This window comes from Meriones unguiculatus (assembly GCF_030254825.1).
Source record: "Meriones unguiculatus strain TT.TT164.6M chromosome 13 unlocalized genomic scaffold, Bangor_MerUng_6.1 Chr13_unordered_Scaffold_45, whole genome shotgun sequence".
NCBI lineage: Eukaryota > Metazoa > Chordata > Mammalia > Rodentia > Muridae > Meriones > Meriones unguiculatus.
The window spans coordinates 162,772-188,539 of record NW_026843652.1 but is presented as its reverse complement, the minus strand read 5'-3'; the positions used below and the strand labels follow the sequence as shown (position 1 = coordinate 188,539).

The window sequence follows — 25,768 nt, the reverse complement described above, 5'->3', positions numbered from 1 at the left end:
ATGTCCTTTCCTTTACTATGTCTCTTCGTACTCTTGCAATCTCCATTTACATCAATGGAGGTGATGCACCACAGCTGTTTTGAGTGCTGGCAGCAGCCCAACACCTACATGAAGGCAGACATAATCCTAGGTGCATTTATCCCCATTTACATAACACTAGAAGCACCCTTCATGAATATTTTTGACAGTGACCCAAGGCCACTATGGGAACTCTTTCTGTGAGTACTTGTCTGAATGTGGTATGCGTGTTCTGGCTACAGGATAGTACCTGCTCTTCTGTGCACATGCAATTTCTTTGACAATATAGAAGATGATACAGAGAAATATAAAAGTTTTAACCTGTCCTCCTTCATTACACATCTACAAACATTTCCACTTCTCTTCCTTATATGTCCAATGGGGAAGAAATCAGAGAGAGAAACCACCAAACTTTTTGAAACTAGACTTTTGTGTCTAGTGCACTGTGGAATTCCATGCTCAGGTTTATATATTTTTTACACATTTCCTCTAATCTATCCAGAAAATATTCCACTCTGCTCACCTTTGTTTGGGCATCTAAATGGCTTTTGTTTGAATGTTTCCCCAGATTTGGAGATTTTCAACTAAAATGAACTTGAGTATCCCCATGTCCTTGGCAAAAATCTGAGCCTCTCCTGTTCTACATGATTTAGTCTCTTTAAAGTGTCTCAGAGTTTGAACACTGTGGTCACAGTTATGGCTTATTTATTTCTCACTGATACTTTAATGCAGTGCTATGAAAGTCATGTCCTTCATGCCTGATATTCTGATGTCTACTTAGTTCTGTTGGAAACACAGTGACTTGTGGTGTGATTGGAGTCTTAGTGGTTTTCATTTCCAATGTTAGCATTTGTCCTTCTCCTCCTCTAGAATCTGAATTTTGTCTTAGGATTTATCTTTTTGGTACTGAGTGTTTTATTTGTATTCCTTTTTTTTTTTTGATCCCTCATCCAAGTTCTCCTGTGTACTGTTTATGCTTGTCTCAATGCCAAGACAAATTCCATGTTTGATCCCATCTTCCTTTGGGTTATTCACCTCTTTACTTTCTGAAGTATTCACTGGCCACTTTATTGCTTTGAGTATACTTGTGTTCATTTGTTGGTTGTGTATGATATTGTAGAGGAGTCATTCAGCTTTTCCATATTTTCTGTTTTTCCATTCATGCTATATTTGGCATATTTGTTCACTTGAGTAACAATTCTGGCTTAAGATGATACTTTACTGGGAAGTATCTTCTGAAAGGCTCATTCTATGCACCTCATTGTGAGTAGGAAAGAAGCCTATAAGCCTGTGGTCCTCGTAGCTGTATTGTTATGGAGTATGTGAAGAGAAAAATCCCAGGATGCCTGATTTATTTTGCAAGTTAAGTACTCTTAGGAATGCTTTCACATGAGGGAGAAACTATAGTTCATTAGCCCCCTACAGCAGGAGGTAGAAAGTGTACCAAGACCAGAGAAAGAAAAGAATCCCTCCTCAGAGATAGGCAAGAGACAGAAAGAATGAATTATTAATTGTCCAGAAGTCTTAATCTAGAATCTGTTTGACTTGTGTTAGGGGGATCAAGTCTCAATTCCTTGGAGCTTACAGTATATTTTTAAAACTTTACTAAAGAAGATGAACACTTCAAATATTTTAATATAAACACGATACAGAATACACACTATAATCCCCATTATAAGAAAAGCAAATATCTGTAAACAGCTGGGTTAGATTCATGCTTTACAGCTATACCTAAATCTTGGAGATCAAAAAAGGATGGTTATGGGCTAAAGTCACGAAAAATGAACAGACATAGCTCTGTCTATATATATATAATGACAGATAAGATTTCTGCACAATAAAAAGCACTGTGTCTTCAGAACAATGATAGGACATTAAAAAACTAGATTCTATAACTATGTGAACAGGAGCCACATCCTTCATCAGGTGGTTTCCATAGGATATCAGAACTCCACTGATTAATATTTTAAAACTCCAACATTTTGAAATCATTAAGTCTCATTTTCTCATACCTTAAACCACTGTCTCAGATATTTACAACTTGCATATAGATTTCATAATTCACTGTCTTAATCAGTCAAAATTTATATGAAGTTTAAAGCCTCTGTTTCCCCCTCCAGCTATTTACCAGGAGACTCTGTTAATTAAGCAGTGCTTGAAAAGCAAGTTGTTTTAATTAAAAATTCTAACAATTAGTTGATATATATTAATAACATGATAGCTTTAGTTTGAATTTCATATATATTTATTTTTGTGTGATTATGTTGTTCAGTGTGATGCCTGTCAGCAAGGCAAACCTGTCTGGCATAATGCCTCCTTCAGCAGGTGACCTGCTAGCTGTAGAAAGAACAAGGCTTGATTGTCACATATAGTATGGACTGACCAAGCATCTGCAGCCTTGTTTTAAAGATATGCCTCAAGTTTCCTGATTGCTGTTCAACTTCTATAGTGACAACATGCTGTCAACACCACCAGAGACCTGAGAGGGTTAAATTGAATAAGCAGTATAAACCAAATGGCCTCTGTATCAGTCAAAAAGTCTGATACCTGTACACCCAGTCTAGGGTCTAGGTTCCTCCATGGTGTTCAAATACTTTGTGGTGAGCAGACGTTCTTTGAATGTCACCCAAACAACATTAAGACTTCAGCTGCAACATAGGGAATCAACAGCTTTCAAGCACCAGACCTGTAACGTCTGAGAGATGTTTTATGGAAGAGGAATGTAGAAAAACTAACTTGTCTTGGCCAGGCACATTAGGGTATTCAACTAAATAGTGTCCAGAGGTTGGTCAGGGATATAATGATGGGTGAAGCATATGTCAATTCTTGGTTCAATTGTCAGCATTACTACAGTTCAAATATGATCAAGACAAAGGCTATTTCTGCCCATAGTATTTGTGAATTGCCTTAGCTTCTGACTGGAAGTGTATATTTTTGTTTACCAGAGGGAGACTTTTTCTTTAGATTTCTTAAATCCATATTTAGAAGAACTCTCTGAAGGGTTTGGGGAACAACATCTAATTTGTTAACCATATCTTATAGTAAATAAATTTCACTGATATTCAGTTATTTATGTAAGGTTTGTCCTTGATTAGACACAGAGACACTTTTCTCTCTGTAGAGGCATTATGTTTATATTGTGCATGATAATAAGCCTACCTCTGAACATGTTAAAGTATTTGGTCATTTGTAAGGTGTCTGACCATTATCCGGAATATTAATTATCTTTTACAGTTTCCAACAAGTTCACAGCTTTTAAGATTAAACTTTTGCACTTTTACCCATGGTAAGTTTGAGCCTTACCATTTTGATTTGAAGATTTAGGTGAAGATCTTTTACAACAAAAAAGAACCTTAAAACATAAATAGAGTTCACAGAAAGACTAGGAATGTCATTTTCCAGATCCATTTGTAGTGTATCTTATAGAATATTAGTTTCTTATATGACCCAGTTTATCCAAATAGTTAAACATTAACATATTAAGCAAAGACAGAGAGGTTATATTTACATATTCATGTAAAATTCTGGGATCGTGGATAGACCTTAGGAATTTATAGACCTTTGTTGCAGAAAATTAAAAAAAAAGATTGTTGGGCTCTATACTATTTATTATTATTTGCCACAACACTATCACTGTGGTGTTATTTAACCCCTTATCACAAATAAAACACAGATACTGGTTAGATTTTATAATTGTCTTATTTATTTTGGGCCAGATAGATATTTCACATATGCTGGCTCAATAACCTCACCATTCATCTCCTAGCCCCCATCCAATGCCTTCCAATTTAATCCTCCTCATCTGGTCCACCTTCCATCTATAATCCCATAGTACATACTAGCATTCTACATATGAGCCTTTTCATGTCATTATTAGAGTCCTTCCTTAGCCCACATGGTATTTTCTCCACAATAACCCATCATGGCATCCTTCTTCCTCCTCACTTCCCGACCATCTGTCTCATGATTCTCCTTTCCCAGAAGCCCCAGAATCTTTGTCAGGCCTAACCCATTCTTCCATGCCCAGAATAGGACATTTAATCGAACAATCAGGTATGACTTAGGCAGGTTTTCAAAACTAAGATAGGTGTAACAGATCTTGAGTGCCAGTAACACACATCAGAACAACCTCCAATAGACCTCATTTATAAAACATAACTTAGTTATTTAACTAGTTGTTCCTTACCTAGGTTTTTCAACAAGCCTCATTTTGAACACAATTATTAGAGATATATGTGTGTTTTTAGACACTTATAAACTTAGACATACATTTCTAAGTCAGTCTCTGTTAACCTGAATAAATATTTATAAACTGTTGTCAAACATTTGATGTTAGTAAGTTCTATTTTCTAGAAACAGAAATTGTATTCCCATAACATATACACTATGTTCTGACACATTTATTTTTCTAAATATGAACTGAATACACGTCATACACAAGCATGCTGTAGTTTTTTAGGTATTAATCTTTTTTCTTACAATTTTTAACCTGACATTTTGTTGATGATTTTACAGTTTTAAACCAAACCCAAGAATTTACAAATCCTGAGTTATAGAATGTATACAAAATATTCTTAGAAATCTTGAAATAAATTTTATATATAAGGTACAAGGTTTTCTCCATTAATTTATATATTTATTAATTTTACATTCTGATAGAAGCCCTCCCATTATCCTCAAGTACCTCCTCTCACACACTCTTTCCCCCATTTTCCCTTCTCCTCTTCACAGCAGGGGAAGGTTCCACATGGGTATCAACCAGCCCTCGCACATTAAGTCTCTACAAGACCAGGATCATCTTCTCCCTCTGAGGCCAGACAAAGCAGCCCAGCTAAGGGACTAGGATCCAAAGTCATATCTCAGGTAGCCAAAGGTTAAAATCATCAATGAAGTTTTTATAGCCAGTCTTTGCAAACATAGCTCTTTCCAGGAGTTATAATTCAGACATGTACACATTCGTACTGTTGAATATTTGGTATTGAGTAATTCCTGGGAAAGACTAATCCTCCCTCTGTCAATGGTTGCTAATTGCATGGTTTAGACCAATAGATTCTCTTTACAGCATCTAGCCATAGACCTCAATTTAATATATTGCAACCAAATGAATTTCTACTTGGTGATGGCAGGAATGAAAGCAGAATCTTTCCTTCAGTAGAAACCAGTGGACTTCAAGTTAATGATTTCTGCTACTCTGCCTTTATTGGGACCAGGCAGGCTCTCACCTACCAGGGGTTTGGAAAGAAGCATCTGAAGACCCATCCCCAAACATGGAAGTCTATGAATGAGACATTTAAGCCAAAACACCTGCACCAAAATTCCATTTCCTCCTATAATTAGTAATTTTTTTTACTGCCTTATGGAACTTGCGTTTTCCTCTTTTTTTTTTTTCTCATGCTAGGATACTTACTCTTTTATTTCACTGCGTTACCTTAGCCAGGAAACTCTACTACTCAGCAATTTAGTTTGAAAACTTATAGAAACACTTTTCCTTTAGTTATTACTTTTTACATTAAAAAATGTTTTGTATTTTTATTTTGTGTTTATGAAGTTTTTTTGTGTTTTGCCTACATGTTTGTTTGTATACCACAGGTATGCTTGGTGTGTGCAAAGGGGAGAGGAGGACTCCTATAACTGGTGTTAAATGGTACTGTAATCCAAAAAGTGGCTATTGTGACTGAATCAGAGTCCTCCACAAATGCAGGAAGTACTCAAAACATCTCAGTCATTTCCGAAGTCCCCAAACACTATTTTACACAGGTTTATTTATTTTTATTTCATGTATTGAGTGCTTGCCTTCTTGTGTGAATACAAAATATGTGCCTGGTGGTCTTAAATTCCGAAAGGGATCTCATGACCTAGAGCTACAGATGGTTCCAGGTCCTCCTGTGGGCACTGAGACTGATGCTCTTCTTTGTACAAAAAGGGGTCAGTGTGCCTAGATGCCTGGACGTCTATCCATCCTTCAATGCAACACTTTAACAGCAAGAGTGCATACAAAGTTATTACAATTTTTGTAAACGACTATGAAAATGAATAATTGCAAAACAAAAGGACATGAAGTTCTTATTCACATTCCTAGTGAACACCTTAGTGACTCCTCTGTATTCCAATGTTTCCATGAAGAGAAACATCATAAACACCTATATGGTTAGCAGTCACAGGACATAAAGGGACACAAAATCTTTATCCACAAAATCTTCAGCAAGGAAACCATTATTAGTTATAGTTCAATTTCTGAGAATTTAGGAGCCATTCCATGATGTTCCTGATTCATCAGGGGCTTATTCACAAAAGCTGTACATGTCACAGTAAAAGTCAAGGCTTAACATTTCTAGGTTTCTGAATTTGATAAAGAGTTTCTGACAAAATGGACTGACTACACTCATCATTCTGTTCTTCTGGTTTAGACCGAAATGAAGAAACTATCTATATTTGCTGACCTTATACTTTGCTTCCCAATGTGACCTTGGGTTTCCATGTCTACAATGCCTTTAATTCTAACAAAAAAACCCTAGAAGGCCCTCTGATGTCAATGTCTGGAAGAACTGAGTATGTTCCTAACTACAAATGCAAAACACAACACAAAGCTCCAGGAATCATTTCAGGAACCACGTCAGAATTTTCTGCTGCAATTGGAACACTTTTAGAGCTCTACAAAGTCCCACAAGTAAGTTAGGAAAGTATTTTTGTGCACAATCACAGGTCAAACCTGACAAAAACAAAACAAACAAAAGAAAACAGAGAAGTGTTTTATGTTTAGTATAGGCAGATTTAAAAGAGCAGTGAATGAATTACTTTGATATGGCAATGGTTAACAGTAGAAAGAATGTGGTAAAATCATGCTCAGAACATTCTGAAAATTTCTAAGCAGATCACTTAGTGGAAACCAGGACTCTATTGTCAAACACTGGAAGATGTACTTTGGATAGTAAGGCTGCATTTTATCATAAGCCAAATTGTACAACAAAGATACAGAAGTACCAAAGAAAGCATATAACAATCTCAGAATTCTTGCAGTTTCAATACTGATGTATGAAAAAAGAAAGTCTGGGACATGTAACTAAATTTAGAACAATCTTCAATGTCATCATGGATGAAAATCACAGCACCCACAGAGACCAACCACTTAAATAGATTGCCACAATTGATTCTTTCCAGGCTACACTGAAGAAAGGTATCAATCAGCCAGCATTACTAAAAACAGAGAAAATACTGTGTGAGCACAAGGGTCAGGAATAATCAAGATTATAAAACCACAGTGTAACTCTGATTGTTATCACTCAGTTAAACAATTAATAAATGTATTTTATCGTAATGTAACAAAAAATGAAACGGAATAATTTACATCTGTTTCAGGGGCTTTTTTTTCTCAGTGAAATCTATCATTAGATAGGAATGATGCAATAACTCCTGGAAATGTGATTTCAGATCTTTACAACTTGTACCATTTTAACTTAGGTAAATGAATCTCTAAAAATTTTGTTAGTCTCTTTCTCTATTTGCTTTTCTAAAGCTGAAGGTTTTGAGAAATATGGTGTTATATGACCAGAAAGTACTTGGTAGTGCTTTCTGCAGTCTTTCAGTACATCAGATACTCTATTGTATCGTCATTGCAATAAAAGAGATCTATCAGGTCTTTCAAAGACAGTGAAGAGAATATTGTTTACTCCAAATACCTTAGTAACGTTGGCGCTCATGGTACTTGAAAAAAAAAACATATTCCATCACATGATTAGAGAGGCAAGCTAATCTCAGAGAAGACAGCTCCTCACCAATATTCTGTCCTTTGATTCTCATATGCAAAGAATGAACTCACTTCCTCCCTCCGGGTGATGATTCCAAATATGTGAAACTCAAGAATCATCTTTTTTTTTTTCCTTTGCTTCTTCAGGTCACATATGGTCCCTTTGATTCCATGCTAAGTGACAAAGATACATTCCCAACCCTTTATCAGATGTCTCCTAAAGACAGAGCTCTAACCCAAGGGTTGATCTCTTTATTGCTCCACTTTGGCTGGAGGTGGCTGGGGCTCTTTGTGTCAGATGATGGGAGAGGAAGGGAGTTTCTCTCAGACCTATCAGTAAAGATTGTTTCAGAAGATATCTGTGTGGCTTTTACAGAAAAACTGTCTGATAACTCAAAATTTAGAATATTTTATGATTATGGATTGCTGAACTTGTACCAACATATAGAAGTAAATCTGATTTTATTCTATGGTAATATGGATGACTTGGTGATCTCCCTCCCATACATTAAATTTTTTTTAAGAAGAAAGGTGTGGATCATGGCAAAGCAACACCTGACATATTTAGAATCTACATTCAATGACAGGAATTTTTGGATATATATTTTCAGAGGAAGTTTCTCATTTTCTAAGAGGAGAAGTATCCCTGGCTTCAAGCACTTTCTTGAGGCACTTACACCCTCCCAGTACCCAGGAGATTCTTACTTCTCTAAATTCTGGGTTGACAATTTTGATTGTTCACCTCTTGGTTTTCTATGTGAAAAATTTAATCCCTGTCCAGTGAATATTTCCCTAAAGACTGGGGATGAAATAAATGATCTGATGACTACTTCTGAGCCCAGCTATTCCATATGGAATGCAGTATATGCATTGGCCCCTGCCCTCCATAAAATGCTGTTGACCAAAACTGAAATGGGACCTATGGATGACAGAAACAAGGGTGAGATTCTACCATGGCAGGTAAGCCTCATTCATAAGCAAGGGAATCACCAGGATCACATATTATTGGTAAGTAATTTACTGTGGTTAACCAAGAAAGCATTTTCTTCTTATAATTAAAAGAATATTTTAAAATGCAAAAGGGTTTGTCATAGTATATCTATATATGTCTATAATTATCTGACATGATTTTGGAACTGAAAGCACAGATTTGAAGACATTAAATTAGAATGTGTTTCAACAAATGTTTCCTAACCTAACATGAAATTCTGAAATATCAATATTTGATTAATGTCAAAATATAGCAAGTTCAATAATCAAAATTTATATTTTCTTGGAATATATCCATTGAAATAAGCTTTAGACATAATGACCATATCCAAAGCTGCTATTTCACATAAAATTCAATCTATATTTAATGACAGAGGACCATAAAATTAATAGCCTGTGCAAGTGACATAGTAACTGAAAAATAATGGCTTTTATAATTTATTCACTCTTAATTACTTAAAATGAAGGAAAAACCCAGACTGTGTTTCTATTATTAAATGTTAGAACACAGTGCTCATAAGCTTAGGCACTATCTCTGTGTATTAGTGATAAATGGATGTGTTTGAGTTTTAAACCAACAAGATATAAACATGGGATTCATTTATATATATGAGCCTTAATGGTCACATTCAAATAGGGTGCCATGAAGAAATTTGTTGAACAAGTCAATTGGACTTTAAATCCATTCAAAAATAAATAAAAATGAATTCTGAACATAGAGTGCACTGGGTAATTTAGAGTATCATGTAAAACAATAATATTTGGTATAAACACTGACACAGTTTGTGAACACAGTTTTCTAGAGATGTGATATTATCTAAGTTAGTATGTCCTGTGTACAAATAACTTAGCACCTAAGCAACCTTTATAACACACATTGTTAATTAGGTAACACAATATCATGTCTCAGTAGCTGAACTGTTTACCCATTGTATTAAGTTAGATATGTAATTGAATCATACTGGAGGATGACTCAGTGTTACATGTACTTGCTGCACATGCAGAGGACCCAAGTGTCATTGTTAGCACATACATGGCTAATCACAACTTACTAAGGTACAACTGCTCAACTTAATAAGGGACCCACATGAAGATCCAACATCCCATCATTTACATATATGTATTGCACCTAGTTCCATTCCAAGTATAAAGCCCCGGTGGATGTAGGTCACTTTACTCTGTATTCTTGCAGCATTCTAGTCCACTTGGGTTCCTTCTATCCTTCCCAACCACTCTTACATGAGACTCTTCAAGCTCTGTGAGATGCTGGACTGTGAGTCTCAGCATGTGATTCGATTAACTGCTAAGGGTGAAGAGGCTCTTAGAGAAATGTTAAGTTAGGCTCCTGTCCCTAAACATAGCACATATCATTAATGTTGTCAAGGATTGGCTATCTCCCATGGGGTGGGTGTCACATTGGGGCAGGTATTAATTTTTCATTCCATCAGACCTACTGTATCTTTGTCTTTGTCCATCGTGTAGTTAGGATAAATTTTGTTTGGAAGGTTTTTAGGTAGATTGGTGTTTCCCTCCCACCACTATAGGTCCTTCCTGGCTAGAAGGGGGCTTTCTACACTCTCAACTCCCACACTGATGGCAGGCTCAGCTAGAGACATCCCCATATCCTCCCTGTAGCCTGTAGCCTGACCCATCTCAACAGTTTGTCTCAATGATTTCCCCAACCTTCTTTCACCCTTTGTCTCCAGGCCCTTAAACCTTGCCTCCCAATTCTCCTCATATCTGCTTTCCCTCATCTCACTCCACACAACCTCTCCTGTCCAATTCCCTCTATATTTCCTCTTTCACTGTCCATTTAATTTCCCCATCTGAGTGAGATTTAAGAAGGTCCTACCTTGAGCCCTTCTTGTTACTTAGTTTCTTTAGGTCCATGATTAGTAGTGTGGTTATTATACGGCTAATATCCACTTATAAGGGAATACATAGCATATGTGTCTTTCTGGCCATGGGTTACCTCACTCAGGATGATCATTCCTATTTCCACCCAATTGCCTACAAATTTCATGATTTGTTTGATTTTAATAGCTGAGTAGTGTAAATGTACCATATTTTCTTTACCCATTCTTTGGTAGAGGAACACCTATTTTTTCCCAGATTCTTTCTATTACAAATAAAGCTTAATGTATACAGTTGAGCAAATGTCCATTTATGGAGAAGTATCTTTGTTATATGTCCAGGAAGATTATAGATGGTTCTTGAGGTAGAACTGTTCCCAATTTTCTGAGAAAGCACCAGATTGATTTGCAAAATAGTGGTCCAAATTTGTACTCCCATGAAAAATAGAGGAGGGTTATTTTTCTCCACGTCCTTGTCAGCATGTGTTGTCACAGCACCACACTCCCTCCCTCATCTCCTCTTATGTCCCTCCTCAAGCCCACTGATGGGGGGTCATTTTTCCCTTCCCTTTGTCCCTAGCATATCAGGTCTCATCGAGACTGACTGCATTGTCTTCCTCTGTGGCCTGAAGTTCTTTTATTGCACAGAAATGCTGGGTTATTATTATTATTTTTTATTTTCAATATAATATTGTGAATTGTTCTTTCAAGGTCTGTGATGAATTGTGTTGTTTTTTGGATAGGAATTATATTAAATATATAGACTGCTTTTGCTAATATGGTCATTTTTGCTATGTTAATTTTACCGAGCCATGAGCATGGGAGCTCTTTCCATCTTTTGATATCTTTTCAGTTTCTTTTTTCAGAGACTTGAAGTTCCTGTAACAGAAGTCTTTCTCTTGCTTGGGGAGAGTTCCACCAAGATATTATTTCTGGCTGTTCTGAAGGATGCTATTTCCCCAATTTTCTTATCAGCCAATTTCTCATTTGTATTCAGGCCACTACTGATCTTTTGAGTTAATTTTAAAGCAACCACTTTTCTGAAGTGGTTTATCAGCTGTATAAGTTTTCTGGTAGAACTTTTGGGGTCACTTATATATAATAGTACATCATCTGTAAATAGGGATGTTTTTACTTCTTCCTTTCCAATTTGGACCCCCTGATCTCTTTTAGTTATATTACTGTTCTAGCTATAACTTCAAGTACTACATTGAAGATACATAGAGAGAGTGGGCAGCCTTGTCTTGTCCCTGATTTTAGTATAATTGCTTTGAATTTTTCCCCATTTAATTTGATTTTGGCTATCTGCTTGCTGTATATTACCTTTATTATGTCTATGTATGGGCCTTGTAACCCTGATCTTTACAGAACTTTTATCATGAAGTGGTGCTTGATTTTACCAAAGGCATTTTTTTTTGCATCTAATGAGATAAACATGTTTATTTTTTTCTTCCAGTGAATTACAGAGATGGATTTAAATGTGTTGAATCATCCCCACATTCCTGTGATGATGTTTACTTGATCATGGTGGATGATGTATTTGATGTGATCCTGGTTTGGTTTTCTAGTATTTTATTGAGTACTTTTCCATATAAGTCTGTAAGGGAAATGGCTCTGAAATTTTCTTTTTTGTTGGGTCTTTGTGTGGTTTAAGGTATTAGAGTAACTGTAGCCTCATAGAATGAATTTGGCAATATTCCTTCTGTTATATTTTGTGGAATAGTTTCAGGAGTGTTGGAATGAGGTCCTCTTTGGAAGTCTGGTAGAATTCCATGCTACAACCATCTGGCTCTGGGATTTTTTGGTTGGGAGACCTCTAATGACAGCTTCTATTTTCTTAGAGGTTATAGGACTGTTTAAACTGCTTACCTTATCTTAATTTAATGTTGGCAAGTGACATATATCAGGAAAATCTTCCATTTCCTTTTGATTTTCCAAACTTGTAGAATACAGTCTTTTGAAATAAGACCTAATGATTCTTTGGAGTTACACTCCCTTTTCATAACTGATTTTGTTTATTGGGATACTATCTCTCTCCCTTTTTGTTAGCTTCTCTAGAGCTTTGTCTATCTTGTTGATGTTCAAAAAAACAGCTCTTGGTTTCACTGATTCTTTGTATTGTTCCCATTTTTTTTTCTTTGACACTAACTTCAGCTATGAGTTTGATTATTTCCTCCTGTCTACTCCTCTTAGATGTTTACTTCAGTCTGTTCTAGAGCTTTTACATGTACTTTTAAATTGCTGCTATGAGAATTCCGTAATTCTTTTTAGAAAGGCACTTAATGCTATGAACCTTCCTTCTCCTTAGCACTGCTTTCATTGTGTCCCAGAAGTTTAGGTATGTTGTCTCTTCATTTTCACTGAATTCTAGAAGATCTATATTTTCTTTCTTTATTTCTTCCCTAACCCAATGATTACTGAGTCATTCAGTTTCCATTAGTTTTATAGGTTTTCTATTGTTTCCATTGTTATTGAACTCTAGCTTTAATCCATGGTGGTCTGATAAGATACAAGGTGTTATTACAAATTTCTTATACTTGTTGAGGCTTGCTTTCTGACCAAGTTAATGGGCAATCTTGAAGAAGTTTCTGTGATGTGCTGAGAAGATGGTATATCCTTTTTTGTCTGGGTGAAAATTCTGTAGATATCTGTTGAATCCATTTGATTTGATCATTAGTTAGTTTGATTGTTTCTCTATCTAGTTTCTGTTTTCATGATTTGTCCTTTGGTTAGTGTGGTGTTTTGGAGTCTCCCACTATTACTGTGGACATATAAGTGTATTATTTAAGCTTTAGTAATGCTTCTTCTACAAATGTAGGTGCCTTTGTGTTTGAAGCAAAATATTCAGAATTGAAACATCATCTTGGTGGATTTTTGATATGATATGTATCATTTTACTATGATATGCATCCTTTCCCATATCTTTTGAGTAAATTCAGTTAAAAGTTTATTTTTATTAGATATCAGGATGGCTTTTTTCAATTTGCTTCTTGGGTCCATTTCCTTGAAAAAGCTATTTCCAGCCCTTCACTCTGAGGTAATGTCCTCTTTTTTTGTTAAGATGTGTTTCTTGTTTGCAGCAGTCCTACTTATGCATCTATTCTGTTAGTCTGTGTTTTTTTTTTTTTTTTTGAGGAATTGAATCCATTAATGTTGAGTGATATTAATAACTAATGTTTGCTAGTGCTGGTAATTTTGATTTTTATGGTTGTAGTGAGTTTCTGTGTTTCTCTCCTTTTGGTTTTGCAGCAATGGTGTTTTTTTATATCTTATTTGTTTTCTTGGGTGTGGTTAACTTTATTTGCTTGGAGTTTTCCTTCTAGTGTACATTAAAGCTGAGAAGCATAGACATTGGTGTTTTGGGGTCCACAGCACAGCCTCTTACTTGCTGTGGAGTCACTAGAGTCCTAGCACTCAGAAACCATGTGGACTGGGCACCACCATTTTGAATCCTCTTCAAATATCCATCTTTTAAATGGAAATATTTTTTTTCTGGTGCTGGAGAAAGACAGGACCTTTTTCCAACTAAGGACACGTTACACACTATACTATCTTCTCTCTCATAAATGATATTTCTACTTGTGTTTAGTAACTCTAGCATTACTTCAAAGGGGAATAATTTTAATCTTGCTATACAACTGGGGAGACTCCTAAACAAACTAAGCACCTTTAAAAAGAAACCCATATCAGAGAGAGGGAAAATGAATTTCTCTTAAAGGTCAACCAGTAATCTGTGTGGGCCACTCATATAAAATTTTGTCTCTCTTCAGCTGCATCCATTTTTGAGGAAAATTAAAGTGACAAATGCTGCTGGAGATGAAATAAGCTTTGATGAGAACAAGAATGTCATGGAAACATATGATATACAAAACTTTATTGCATATAGTAAGCAAAATTCATTAATACTTAAAGTGGGAGAATTTGTCTTCAAGAGTCCACAAGACCAAGGCTTTTTCATCAATGAAGTTCTGATTCAATGGCCAAACAATTTTAATCAGGTTGGAAAAATTTTCAGCATTTAATATAAAGGGAATTATTTGTAAAGAATTATAAACTTGATTGTGTAATATATATTGTGAAATTTCTTTTATTATTATTTTTTTTATCAGTTACATTTTATTAACTCTGTATCCCAGCCATGTCCCAATCCCTCATTCCCTCCCAGTCCCTCCCTCCCTCCCTCATCTCCACCGTGCCCCTTTCCAAGTCCACTGATAGGGGGGACCTCCTCCCCATTCATCTGATCCTGTTTTATCAGGTATCTTCAGGACTGGCTGCAAAGCCCTCCTCTGTGGCCTAACAGGACTGCTCCTCCCTTCGGGGGTGGGGAGACCAAAGAGCCAGTCATTGAGTTCCTGTTGTGAAATTTCAAGCTCTTAGCTCTGTTGTGACTGTGAGTTTGTTTGTGGGTATTCATGCATATGAACACATGTGCTGGTTAAGGCCACAGTTAACTGTGATTATCTTCCTAAGTTGCTGTCCACTTTCTTTTTAAATAGGATATCTTTCTGAAACCCTTACTTTCTGATTTTGCTCTGCTCAGTGGACAGTATTACCTATGTACTCTCTCTGTCTTCATGATCATAAAGCTTGGATTACAGGCATATTTTTTGCACCCAAACTTTCTTTTCATCCCTTCATCATGATTAAATTCAGACTTTCATGCTTATGTGGCAAGAGCATTACATACTTAGTAATCCCTTTATTTCTGTATGATGACTTTAAATCTGAAATAAACCAGTATTTCAAATATATATAATGTCTACATACACAAATAAGTACACCTACAGACGCACACATAATGTCATCTAATTCCTTAGCTAGAATTAGATGAATTGAACCTGAATGCTTGTGTTCATTGATGATGCAATGAATGAATGAATGAGTGTTCATGGTTATATATAGGCATGTTTGTGGGTGTTACCACATGTAAACACACACACATGATAACACACACATGGATACAAACTTATCTATATAGTCACATATGTTAATTATACAGGCAAGCTGAAGCTCAATGCATCCTTCCATTCACACAACTCCAACACAAGCATATCAATAGTTTTACAAGATTTTGAGGTAGCATAAACAAGAAATAATTATGGATTTTGATAAAAGACATTTCTGGAACCAATGTATATGAGCTGCCCAATACGTATGTTTGGAACTGAACTCATATTTCTATGCAAGAGCGATATGCACTCTTAACTGCTGAGCCAGTTATCTACAAGCATAATACTGTTAATATAGACATATTTATGAGACAGAAACTGAATCCAAATCAAGGCAGATGAGATGTCTAAGGAAAGATAGAAATATTTCCTGTCCTACACAATTTCTAAAATATAATGAACTAAAACTGTATTAGTTTAGTAGTTATTGTGATTAACTAAGAATGCAATTGGTAAAAATCCTATGTGATGATGTCTCTAACGTTTGAAAGGAAAGGTACAGTATAATTCCTACCACTGGGAGTCATGGGTAAACATCACAGAAATATATTATAATTCACCAATGGCCAAACAATCTTTCATGAGAAAATTGAGCTTCCTTTTTCAGCTGAATCAGAGTGTGTGGGTTTTAATATATGACTGGAAATGTAAAGGTAGAAACAGATGAGGCGAGAGTGTTGGGTTTTCTGTCTGACAATCCAACCCTTCCATAATTCATACAATAAATGAGTTCTGAGTTGCTGCCTCAGAGGAGAGAATATGTGGATGCCTTATACATTTCACATAGGTGAGGCAGAAGTGAGTCACAGTTTGATCACCATAAATGGTTGTTGAACACTTAATAATAGGAAGTGAGCTAACTTCAAATCTCCATTCTACACTCACATATGATAACCTCGGAGTTCCCCTTAAATACATATAATTTAATTTGTATCACAGTCATAAACCCTCCCTCATTCCCTCTCAATCCCACTGTCCCTCCCTCATCTCCTCTTTGCCCCTTTCCACTGATAGGAGAAGTCCTCTTCCACTTCCATCTGACCTTAGCTTTTCAGGTATCTTCAGGACTGGCTGCAGTGTCCTCGTCTGTCACCTACCAAGGCTGCTCCTCCCTCAGAGGGAAGGGGGAGGTCAAAAAGCCAGTCATTGAGTTCATGTCAGAGATAGTCACTGTTCCCTTTGCTAGGGTAACCCACTTGGATACTGAGCTTGTGATTAATATAAAAAAATAAAAAAATATAAAAAACTTAAACACACACAAAAAATACATACACTTTACATAGAGTATGTACATTTAAGTTGTTTAGCCTAAAGTATTTTAAATTAATGTTCAATATTATGACCAGTTTTTCTGTGTTGCCTTCAGACTCCTCAATCTGTATGTACACAGAGCTGTGGTCCAGGATTCTGGAAAGTTCTACAAGAAGAAAGACCCATTTGCTGTTTTTCTTGTGTATTTTGTCCGGAGTGGCACATTTCCAACCAGACAGGTAGAAAAATAACACCTATCCTCAACTGCTTGGGAATGTAGAAGGGGAAAGTTACAAATTGACTATGGTGTCATAATGCAATGCTGTTCTCCATGTCTCTTTCCCTCATCCCTGAATCCATTAGTAATCACTGCTGATGCCACAAAATGTGTGAAGATTTGAGTGGCAATTCTCTTGCTATTGTGTCATATGAAAACTACTAAAAAAAAAAAAAAACCCTGCCTTTTGGTGCATGACATGGCTATCTCCATGGTATAGGTTCCCCATTAATTGCGAGATCTCCACTGGTCCAGAATTGATTTTTATTTCTGCAATAAACAAACCTAATGATTTTTGCCTGAAGATAACTCCAGGAAAAGTACATGTGTGATTGTTTCTTGAATGCATGAGAAATTGAACTGCATTTACAACACTTACATTTGTCATCTTCAGTATCAACAATAGTAGAAAAAGAAAGTTGATGTAAATAAAAATATGGTTGCCTGTTTAGGGTTATGGTCAAATGTGTGTTAACATAGACAAGTAACTTCATATGGCATGTGCATGTTTTATTTTTAATACAAACAAACACACACACAACTAAACATATAATAAACAAGAGGCCATGAATTTGAGAGAGAATAGATATAAAGTGGCTCAAGAAGATGTTCTTGGCAAAGAACAAGAAGAGGTATAGTGAGATAATTATGTTCTTTTTAAAATGAAAATTTTCGTAAGAAAGTAAAAAGTCAAAATGAAAATACATTAATATAACGATGAGAATCTACTATTTTTTTATCATATTCAAAAAGGCCAACCGTTAGACAACTGGATAACAAACAAAACATTTTATGATTTATTGAAAACACTAAAATGTTGAAAGATTAAATATTCGTTATATTCTGAGATCTAGTGCTACCATAGGTTAAATTCCTTGCAGTGTGATATATGACTTCACATACTATGTTGAAGAGATATCAAGAGAGCAGGCAGTCGTGCCTCGTGCCTGATTTCAGTGGGATAGATTTAAGTTCCTCTCTGTTTAGTTTGATGTTGGCTATAGGCTTGCTGCATATTGTTTTTACTATGTTTAGGTATGTGCCTTCTATTCTTGATCTCTCCTAAATTTTTAACATTAATGGGTGTTGGATTTTGTCAGATGTTTTTTGGCATGTAGGGAAATGATCATGTCTTTTTTTTTCTCTTCAGTTTGTTTATGTGGTGGATTACATTGATAGATTTCTGTAGACTGAACCACCCCAGCATGTCTGGGATGAAGCATATTTGGTTATGGTGGATAATATTTTTGTTGTATTCTTGGATTCAGTTTTCAAGAATTTTACTGAGTAGTTTTGCACCAATGATCATAAGCAATACTGGTCTGAAGTTCATTTCTTTGTAGGATCTTTGTGTGGTTTAGGTATCAACGTGACTGTGGCCTCATACAATGAGGTTGGTGATGTTCCTTCTGTTTCTATTTTGTGGAATAGTTTGAAGAATATTGGTATTTCCTCTTCTTTGAATGTCTGGTAGAATTCTTTGCCGAAACCATCTGGACCTGGGCTTTTTTGATGGGGATTTTTTTTATTACAGCATCTATTATCTTAGGAGAGATAGGACTATTTAATTTATTTACCTGATCTTGATTTAACTTTGGCAAGTGGACTCTATTAAGAAAATTGTGTATTCCATATAGATTTAAAATTTTTGTGACATATAGACTTTTGAGGTAAGACTTTTCTTTTAATTTTCTTGGTGTGTGTCCTTACATACATGTTTCATTTTTTATGTTGTTCATTTCGATAGTGTCTTTCTACCTTTTAGTTACTTTAGCTAAGAGATTGTCTATTTTGTTGATTTTCTCTAAGAACCAGCTCATGGTTTTGTTGATTCTTTGAATCATTTTGTTTTTAGTATATTGATTTCAGCACTGAGGTTGATTATTTAAAGCCATCTACTCCTCTTGGGTGTGCCTGTATCTTTTGTATTTTTTCTGGATCTTTCAGGTGTGTCATTAAATTGCATGTATGAGATGTCTCAAGTTCCTTTATGAAGAACTATGAACTTTCCTCTTAGCACAGCATTCATTTTTTCATAGGAGTTTCGGTATGTTGCACCTTCATTTTCAATTAATTCTTGAACATCTTTAATTTCTTTCTTTATTTCTTCCACGACACACCTGTCATTGAGTAGAGAGTTGTTCAGGTTTGATATATGTGCAGGTGTTTTGCTCTTTTTGTCATAGCTGAGGTCCAGCTCTAGAACATGGTAGTGTGATTGGATTCAAGGGTTATGTCAGTCTTCTTGTATCTTTTGAGATTTGCTTTGTTCCTGACTTTGTGGTCAGTTTTGGAGAAGGATCCGTGATGTGCAGAGAAGAAAGCATATTTGTTTGTGTCTAGGTGAAAATTTCTGTAGAAATCCCTTAGATCCATTTGATTCATGACCTCTGTAATCTTCACTATCACTATTTAGCTTCTGTTTCAATGATATGTCAATTGGTGAGAGTGTGGTGGTGAAGTCTCCCACTATTACTAAGTTGGGACTGATGTGTGATTTCAGCTTGAATGTTTCTTTTACAGTGCAGGTGCCCTTGTATATGGGGCATAGTTTTTCAAGATATTGATGTCCTAACGGTGGATTTTTCTTCGATGAATTTGAAGTATCCTTCCCAATCTTTTTTAATTAATATTTTTTAAAAATCTATTTGATTAGATATTAGGATGCTACTGCCACTTGCTCCTTCAGCCTATTTGATTGGAAAATCTTTTTCTAGCACTTTACTTCAAGTTAGTGTCTATCTTTATGGCTGAAGTGTTTCATGTTTGCAGCAGAATGTTGAATCCTGTTTCTGTAACCATTCTGTTAGAATATGTCTTTTTCTTGTAGTGTTTAGTCTATTGATGTTGGTAGATATTAAAATCCAATGAATGTTAGTTCTTGTTATTGTGGAATTGGTGCTGATGGTATGTTTGTGTACTTGTGTTTTCTTGATTTTTTTGTTGTGATGTCATCTATATCCTGTGATTCTTGGGTTTAGATTATCTCATTGGTTGGTGTTTTCTTTCTAGTAGCTTCTCTAGGTCTGGATGCTGCAAAGATATTGTTTAAATTTAGTTTTGTCATGGAACATCTTGTTTACTCCATTTGTGTTGACTGTAACTTTTGCTGGGTCACTTTTGCTGGCATCTGTGGTCTCCTAGTGTCTGCATGACATCCACTGAGGCCCTTCTGGCTTTCATAGTCTCTTTTGGGAAGTCTGGTGTGATTCTGATCAGTCTGCCTTTATATCTTATTTGGCCTTTTTCCTTGCTGCTTTTATTTTTTTTCATTGGGTAGATTTAGTGTTTTGATTATTATGTTGCACAAGTATTTTCTTGTCTGGTCTAGAATATGTGGTGTTCTGTAAGCTGCTCTTATGTTTAAAGCTATCTCTTTCTTAAGGTTGGTGAAACTTCTATGATTTTATTGAAAATAGCTTCTGGACCTTGGAGCCTGGAATCATCTGTTTATTTTATTGCTATTATTCTTAGGTTTCATCTTTTCACGGTGTCCTGGATGTCTTGAATGTTTTGCATCAGAAACTATACTTTTTCTTTCCTTTGAGAGATTTACCAATTACTTCAACTACATCTTCAACGCCTGAGATTCTTTCCCCAATTTCTTGTATTCTGTTGGTGATGCTTATCTCTATGGTACTCGATCACTTTTCTAAGTGTTCCATCCCCAGTTTTCTTTGTTTGTGGTTTCTTAATTAATTCTAATTTTCTAAGGTCATGGATAATTGTATTTCCTTCACCTGTTTGATTGTGGTTTCCTGTCTATGATGGCCTCTCTTTTGTTGTATTTGCCTGTATTTCTTTGAGAGGTTAGTTGTTTTCCTCTTCATATGCCACAAATATTTGAATAAGCATAGATTTAAGGTCATTTTCTTGTGTTACAGCTACATTAGTATATACATTGGTTTTTTTTTGGGGGGGTTGGTGGAGCCATGGTGTCCTGATTTTTGTTGACTGTTATTTTATGCTAGACTTTTGCCATGTGGTTTTCTGTAGCCTTAGCTGTTTGTTCCTGGAACCTGCACCAAAGACTGGACCAGCCTGTCTTTGGAGTCTAGTGTAGTGTTCAGGAAGATGAGGAATGTGCAGTGGCTCAAGAATGGGTGCTGGCAATTCAGATGCCAGTGTCTTGAAGGGCAGTGAACAGGCCATGTAGTGAGCAAAAAAAAAAAAAAAACAGATGGGGGCATGTGAATTGAAGGTCAGGGAGTGTGCATGCATGGGAGCCCCGATGTTTGGGGTGCAGGTACTGCTACTGGTCATGAACACTGAGCATATGCAGATGCCCCAAAGGGCTCCAGGCCAAGGTGACAACAGTGGGGGCTAATCAGAAGAAAGCTGGGCTGCAGCTTATAGGCCTGCCTAAAACTTTGTTCCTTGTATGCAGATTCCTCTCTGCTCTGCCATATTGGATCTGGGATCCCTGTGTTTCTCTTGTTTTCCTGAGGTCCACAGGTTGACCAAAGGAACTGTGGCTTGGTGGATGGGATGCTGTTCCAGTAATCCTGATGTTGACCTCAGGGGAGCAGGAGGAATCTGAGGTCTGGTTGCTACAGCTGAGAGACCCTCGGAGTCCAAACTCACTGGAGTATGTAGAAGGGCTGACTGCACCATAGTTTGCTACCCCTGGACCTGCTCGATGGTCTTTGGGACTCCGATCCTCTACCCTTCAGTTATGGTGCATTCTGGTCTCCAACATATTGGAGTCTCCTTTTGTAATCTTTCAGCCTTCCTTAATTTCTTTTTTGGTAAGATGCTTTTGTGAGCGTTGAATTTCCTCATGAGTCTGTTTAGGTCTATTTAGGCTGTTGAATAAAAGTTGAATTCATGTTTGAATCATGGTTGCTTGGGCATAAAACTTACCCATTTCATGTGCATTTTAAGCATTCTGATATATATATATATATGTATTATATATATATATATATATATATATATATATTAAAATGTTCCCGTAGAATATTATGAATTTCTTTGGATTCTGTAGTAATGTTTTTCCGTCACTTCTGATTCTACTAATTTGAGTCCTCTATTTCTTTCTTTGATTTACTTGAGACAAGGGTCTGTCAATTTTGTTTAACTTCAGAATGAACCAACTCTTCCTTTAGTTAACACTTGCATTTTCTTTGTTTCTGTTTCATTCATTTCTATTACAATCTTACTATTTCTTTTTAATGGATTATTAATTAATTTGTTTATGTACTACTGCAGCATCTAATCACACTTTTCCTCCTAGTCCCTCTCTGTCACCTCACCTGCCAACCCATGTGCCCTTCCTCTCTTTCTTTTCAGAAAAAAAGAAGCCTCCCTTGGATATAAAACCAGCCTTGCCATATAAATTTGCAATAAGACTATGCACAACTTCTGCTATTGAGACTACACAAGGCAGTCTAATTATCAAAAAGGAATCCAATGGCAGGCAAAAGAGTCAGAGAGAGCTTTGATCTTGCTGATAGGTGCCCCCCCATGAAGACCAATCTGCACAATGGTTACACATGTGCTCTTAGAAGTCCCACATGAGGACCAAGTTGCACAACTACTACATATGTGCAGAGAGCACATATCTGTCCCATGAATGCTTTCTTGTTGGCAGTTCATTCTCTGTGAGCCTGTACCAGGAACCTTTCTGTGAGGCCATCCTCAGCATGAAAAAGAGAGTTGGAGTATGTTTGCAAGCAGGGTTCTCCACAGCATATATACTATATGAGGGGTCAGTAAGGGAAGGGAGTGAGTCAGGTTCAGTGGTCAAGGGAATCTCAATTGACATTTAAAATTCAGACATTTCTGTAGCTCTGATTTACTATCAAAAAGGTCCTTCTGTATTTATACAAGTTTCACAGTTCAAACACAGACTAATGATTATACAAGTGGTACAGAGTAGGTGTTTGATTTTTTTCATTACTTATCCAGGGTTACAAGTTCAGCAACAATTAAAAAATACAAACAGAAAAGATAGTATTATAAGCCCATGACTCTACTTTAAGAAATCAAAAAAAAAAGGTCTCCTGCAAAGAAAACATATTTAATGTATGACAGTTTGCTTTTAGACTGGCATTGTTTGTAGTATGAGTACAGTCCAGAAAAACAGAAAATACTTTAACAGGTCTTTGTATGAATAGCAAATACTAATAAATAACTCCTTTTACTATATGCATCATCATCATGCTATTAAGTAGAAAAAGTTTATTTTAGTCAATCTGTCCTATTTACTGAGTTTTATTTCATCAGGAGTGTATCCTCTATGACCTCCTATTTTTAAACTATATTTTCAGGGAGCTCTAAACCTAAAATGAAAGGAAGTCTTAAATCTATAACTGAATCTCCTGGCCTCTCAGGGTTTGCATAATGCCTTGTTTACTCTGCACCAAAATACTGTTTAGGGGAAGATACCCCAAGAAAACTTCTGAAATAATGGCCTCATATCTAATATGCTTATCTGTGCTTAATGATGTCCCAGGCAGAAAGAAAATTTACAAACAGTGTACACATAAAGTTAAGTTTTGGATTTTCATAAAAAGACTCAGACATAAATTTTTGTAGAAAAAAACAAATGGAATCATAGCGCAGAAAACCACTAGTAAGGAAACACACAGAAAAAATATCTAAAAAGTTAGAATAACAGTGATTTTAACAATCTGCTCAGCTTTGCTGGAATTACATCAAGCAAAGTAAATGACTGTCACCAACTCCAGTGAATCTTACTGTGCCATTTTCCCCTTTATGATGTAATGATTTAAAGATTTATAGACCTCTGTGACATATAGGGCTTTTTTTAGTCTTTTGGAGATGACCAGAAAAACAAGTGTGGAAATTAGAACAATTCCTAGGATTACTCTGGAATTATAATGAAAAGACAAAGAGTTCTGTACTGAGTTAAAGAATGCCAAAGAATTTAGAAATGTATCTGCAACTTCTACAGCTGAGATAGGTACAGGTTGATCTGAGCTTAGAGCTGCAATTTGTTGATGCAAGTTTTGTATGCTTACCACCAAATCAGAATTGTTTCATAGGCCATGGATGTGGGATCTAACTTCTTCACATGGTACCTTGGAAAAAATATGTAGAATCAGGGTAATAAATATCTACTGAAACTGTGAGAAGCAAGAAAAATGAGAAGAACTCATGATGGTGTAATCAGGGAAGTGCATTTGGATACACTGATGTGATCAAAATACTATACTTAGTAATTTAAATCACTTAATTTAAAAAGCGGCTGAAGGATTACTTGACAGTTTTACTTTCTCTGAATATGAGTAATATAGATTTCACTTTAATTGCCTTAGACAAATAGTAATAAATTCTTTAAACAAAACTTATTATTAAGTATCAAGAAAAACAATAGATTGGGATTCATAAAGAGTTCATGATTTTGGCACTATCATGAAGCCGAATATGCCAGGCTATACAAATCATTGAAAAGAACTCTTATGAATTAAATGTGCAATGTGTAAATACATGTATAAACTGAAATGTTGATTCACTTACTCCGCACAGATCAGCAAGAGTGTAGTGCTTGCCTAAGTCAAGACTACCCAAACCCTGAGAGAAACCAGTGTTTACCCAAGGCAGTGACATTCCTATCCTTTGAGGATCCTCTGGGCATGGCTCTGGCCTGCACAGCTCTGTTCTTCTCTGTAAGCACAGTTATAGTTTTGGGGATCTTCCTTAAACACCGAGAATCAGCCATTGTTAAGGCCAATAACAAGACTCTCAGCTATATCCTGCTCATCTCCATCCTCTTCTGCTTCCTCTGCTCCTTTTTCTTCATTGGACGCCCAAACACTGTCTCCTGCATACTGCAACAAATAACATTTGCACTTGTATTCACGTTGGCTATTTCCACTGTTTTGGCAAAAACTATAACTGTAATTTTGGCCTTTAGGATCGTGAAACCTGGGAGAACAATGAGAAGGTTGTTTGTCTCAGGCATCTATAATGCTGTCATCCCCATCTGTGTCCTGATTCAACTTATTCTCTCTGGAGTCTGGCTGGGAACCTCTCCTCCCTATATTGACACAGATATACACTCTGAACATGCTCATGTCATCATTTTATGCAACAAGGGCTCAGCTACTGCTTTCTACTGTGTGCTGGCATACTTAGGAACCCTGGCCCTAGGGAGCTTCACTGTGGCTTTCCTAGTGAGGAACCTGCCTGACACATTCAATGAGGCCAAGTTCCTGACATTCAGCATGCTGGTGTTCCTTAGTGTCTGGGTCACTTTCATCCCTGTCTACCAGAGCACCAAGGGCAAGGCCATGGTGGCTGTGGAGGTCTTCTCCATCCTGGCCTCCAGTGCAGGGCTGTTGGTGTGCATCTTTTTCCCAAAGTGCTACATTATTTTCCTAAGACCTAATAAAAACTCTTTGAGACATTTGAAAAACAAAAACTAGCAAATAAAAATTGATCATTTTGATGTATTAGTTCTCTAATGAAACTCATTAGCATACTAAAATTAAATCATTTACCTACTTTAAAGTAACTTTTTCTGAAATGTGTATTTAAAGAAAAATAAGAGCCCCTCACTTTGTCTCTCAATCACAGACATTTATTTCAGAATAAAAACTGCTGTTAAAAACATATTTTAGTAAGTTATGCATGTTACTTATTAATGTGTGGACAGTATACATATTCGAAATGTAATTATATGATAGTAATTGATATAAATAGTACATGAACTAAA

The 25,768-nt window shown here is 36.2% G+C and overlaps 1 protein-coding gene across 1 annotated transcript; it reads left to right on the top strand.

The window, feature by feature from the left end:
- On the top strand, positions 1–25,768 carry LOC132651297 (vomeronasal type-2 receptor 116-like). Its single transcript, XM_060376527.1, is given in 9 exon segments — positions 1–187; positions 762–789; positions 2,468–2,479; positions 6,426–6,467; positions 6,469–6,685; positions 7,910–8,722; positions 14,376–14,603; positions 16,924–17,047; positions 24,580–25,768. Coding segments are annotated over 9 exon segments (2,550 nt in total). The 3' UTR covers positions 25,479–25,768.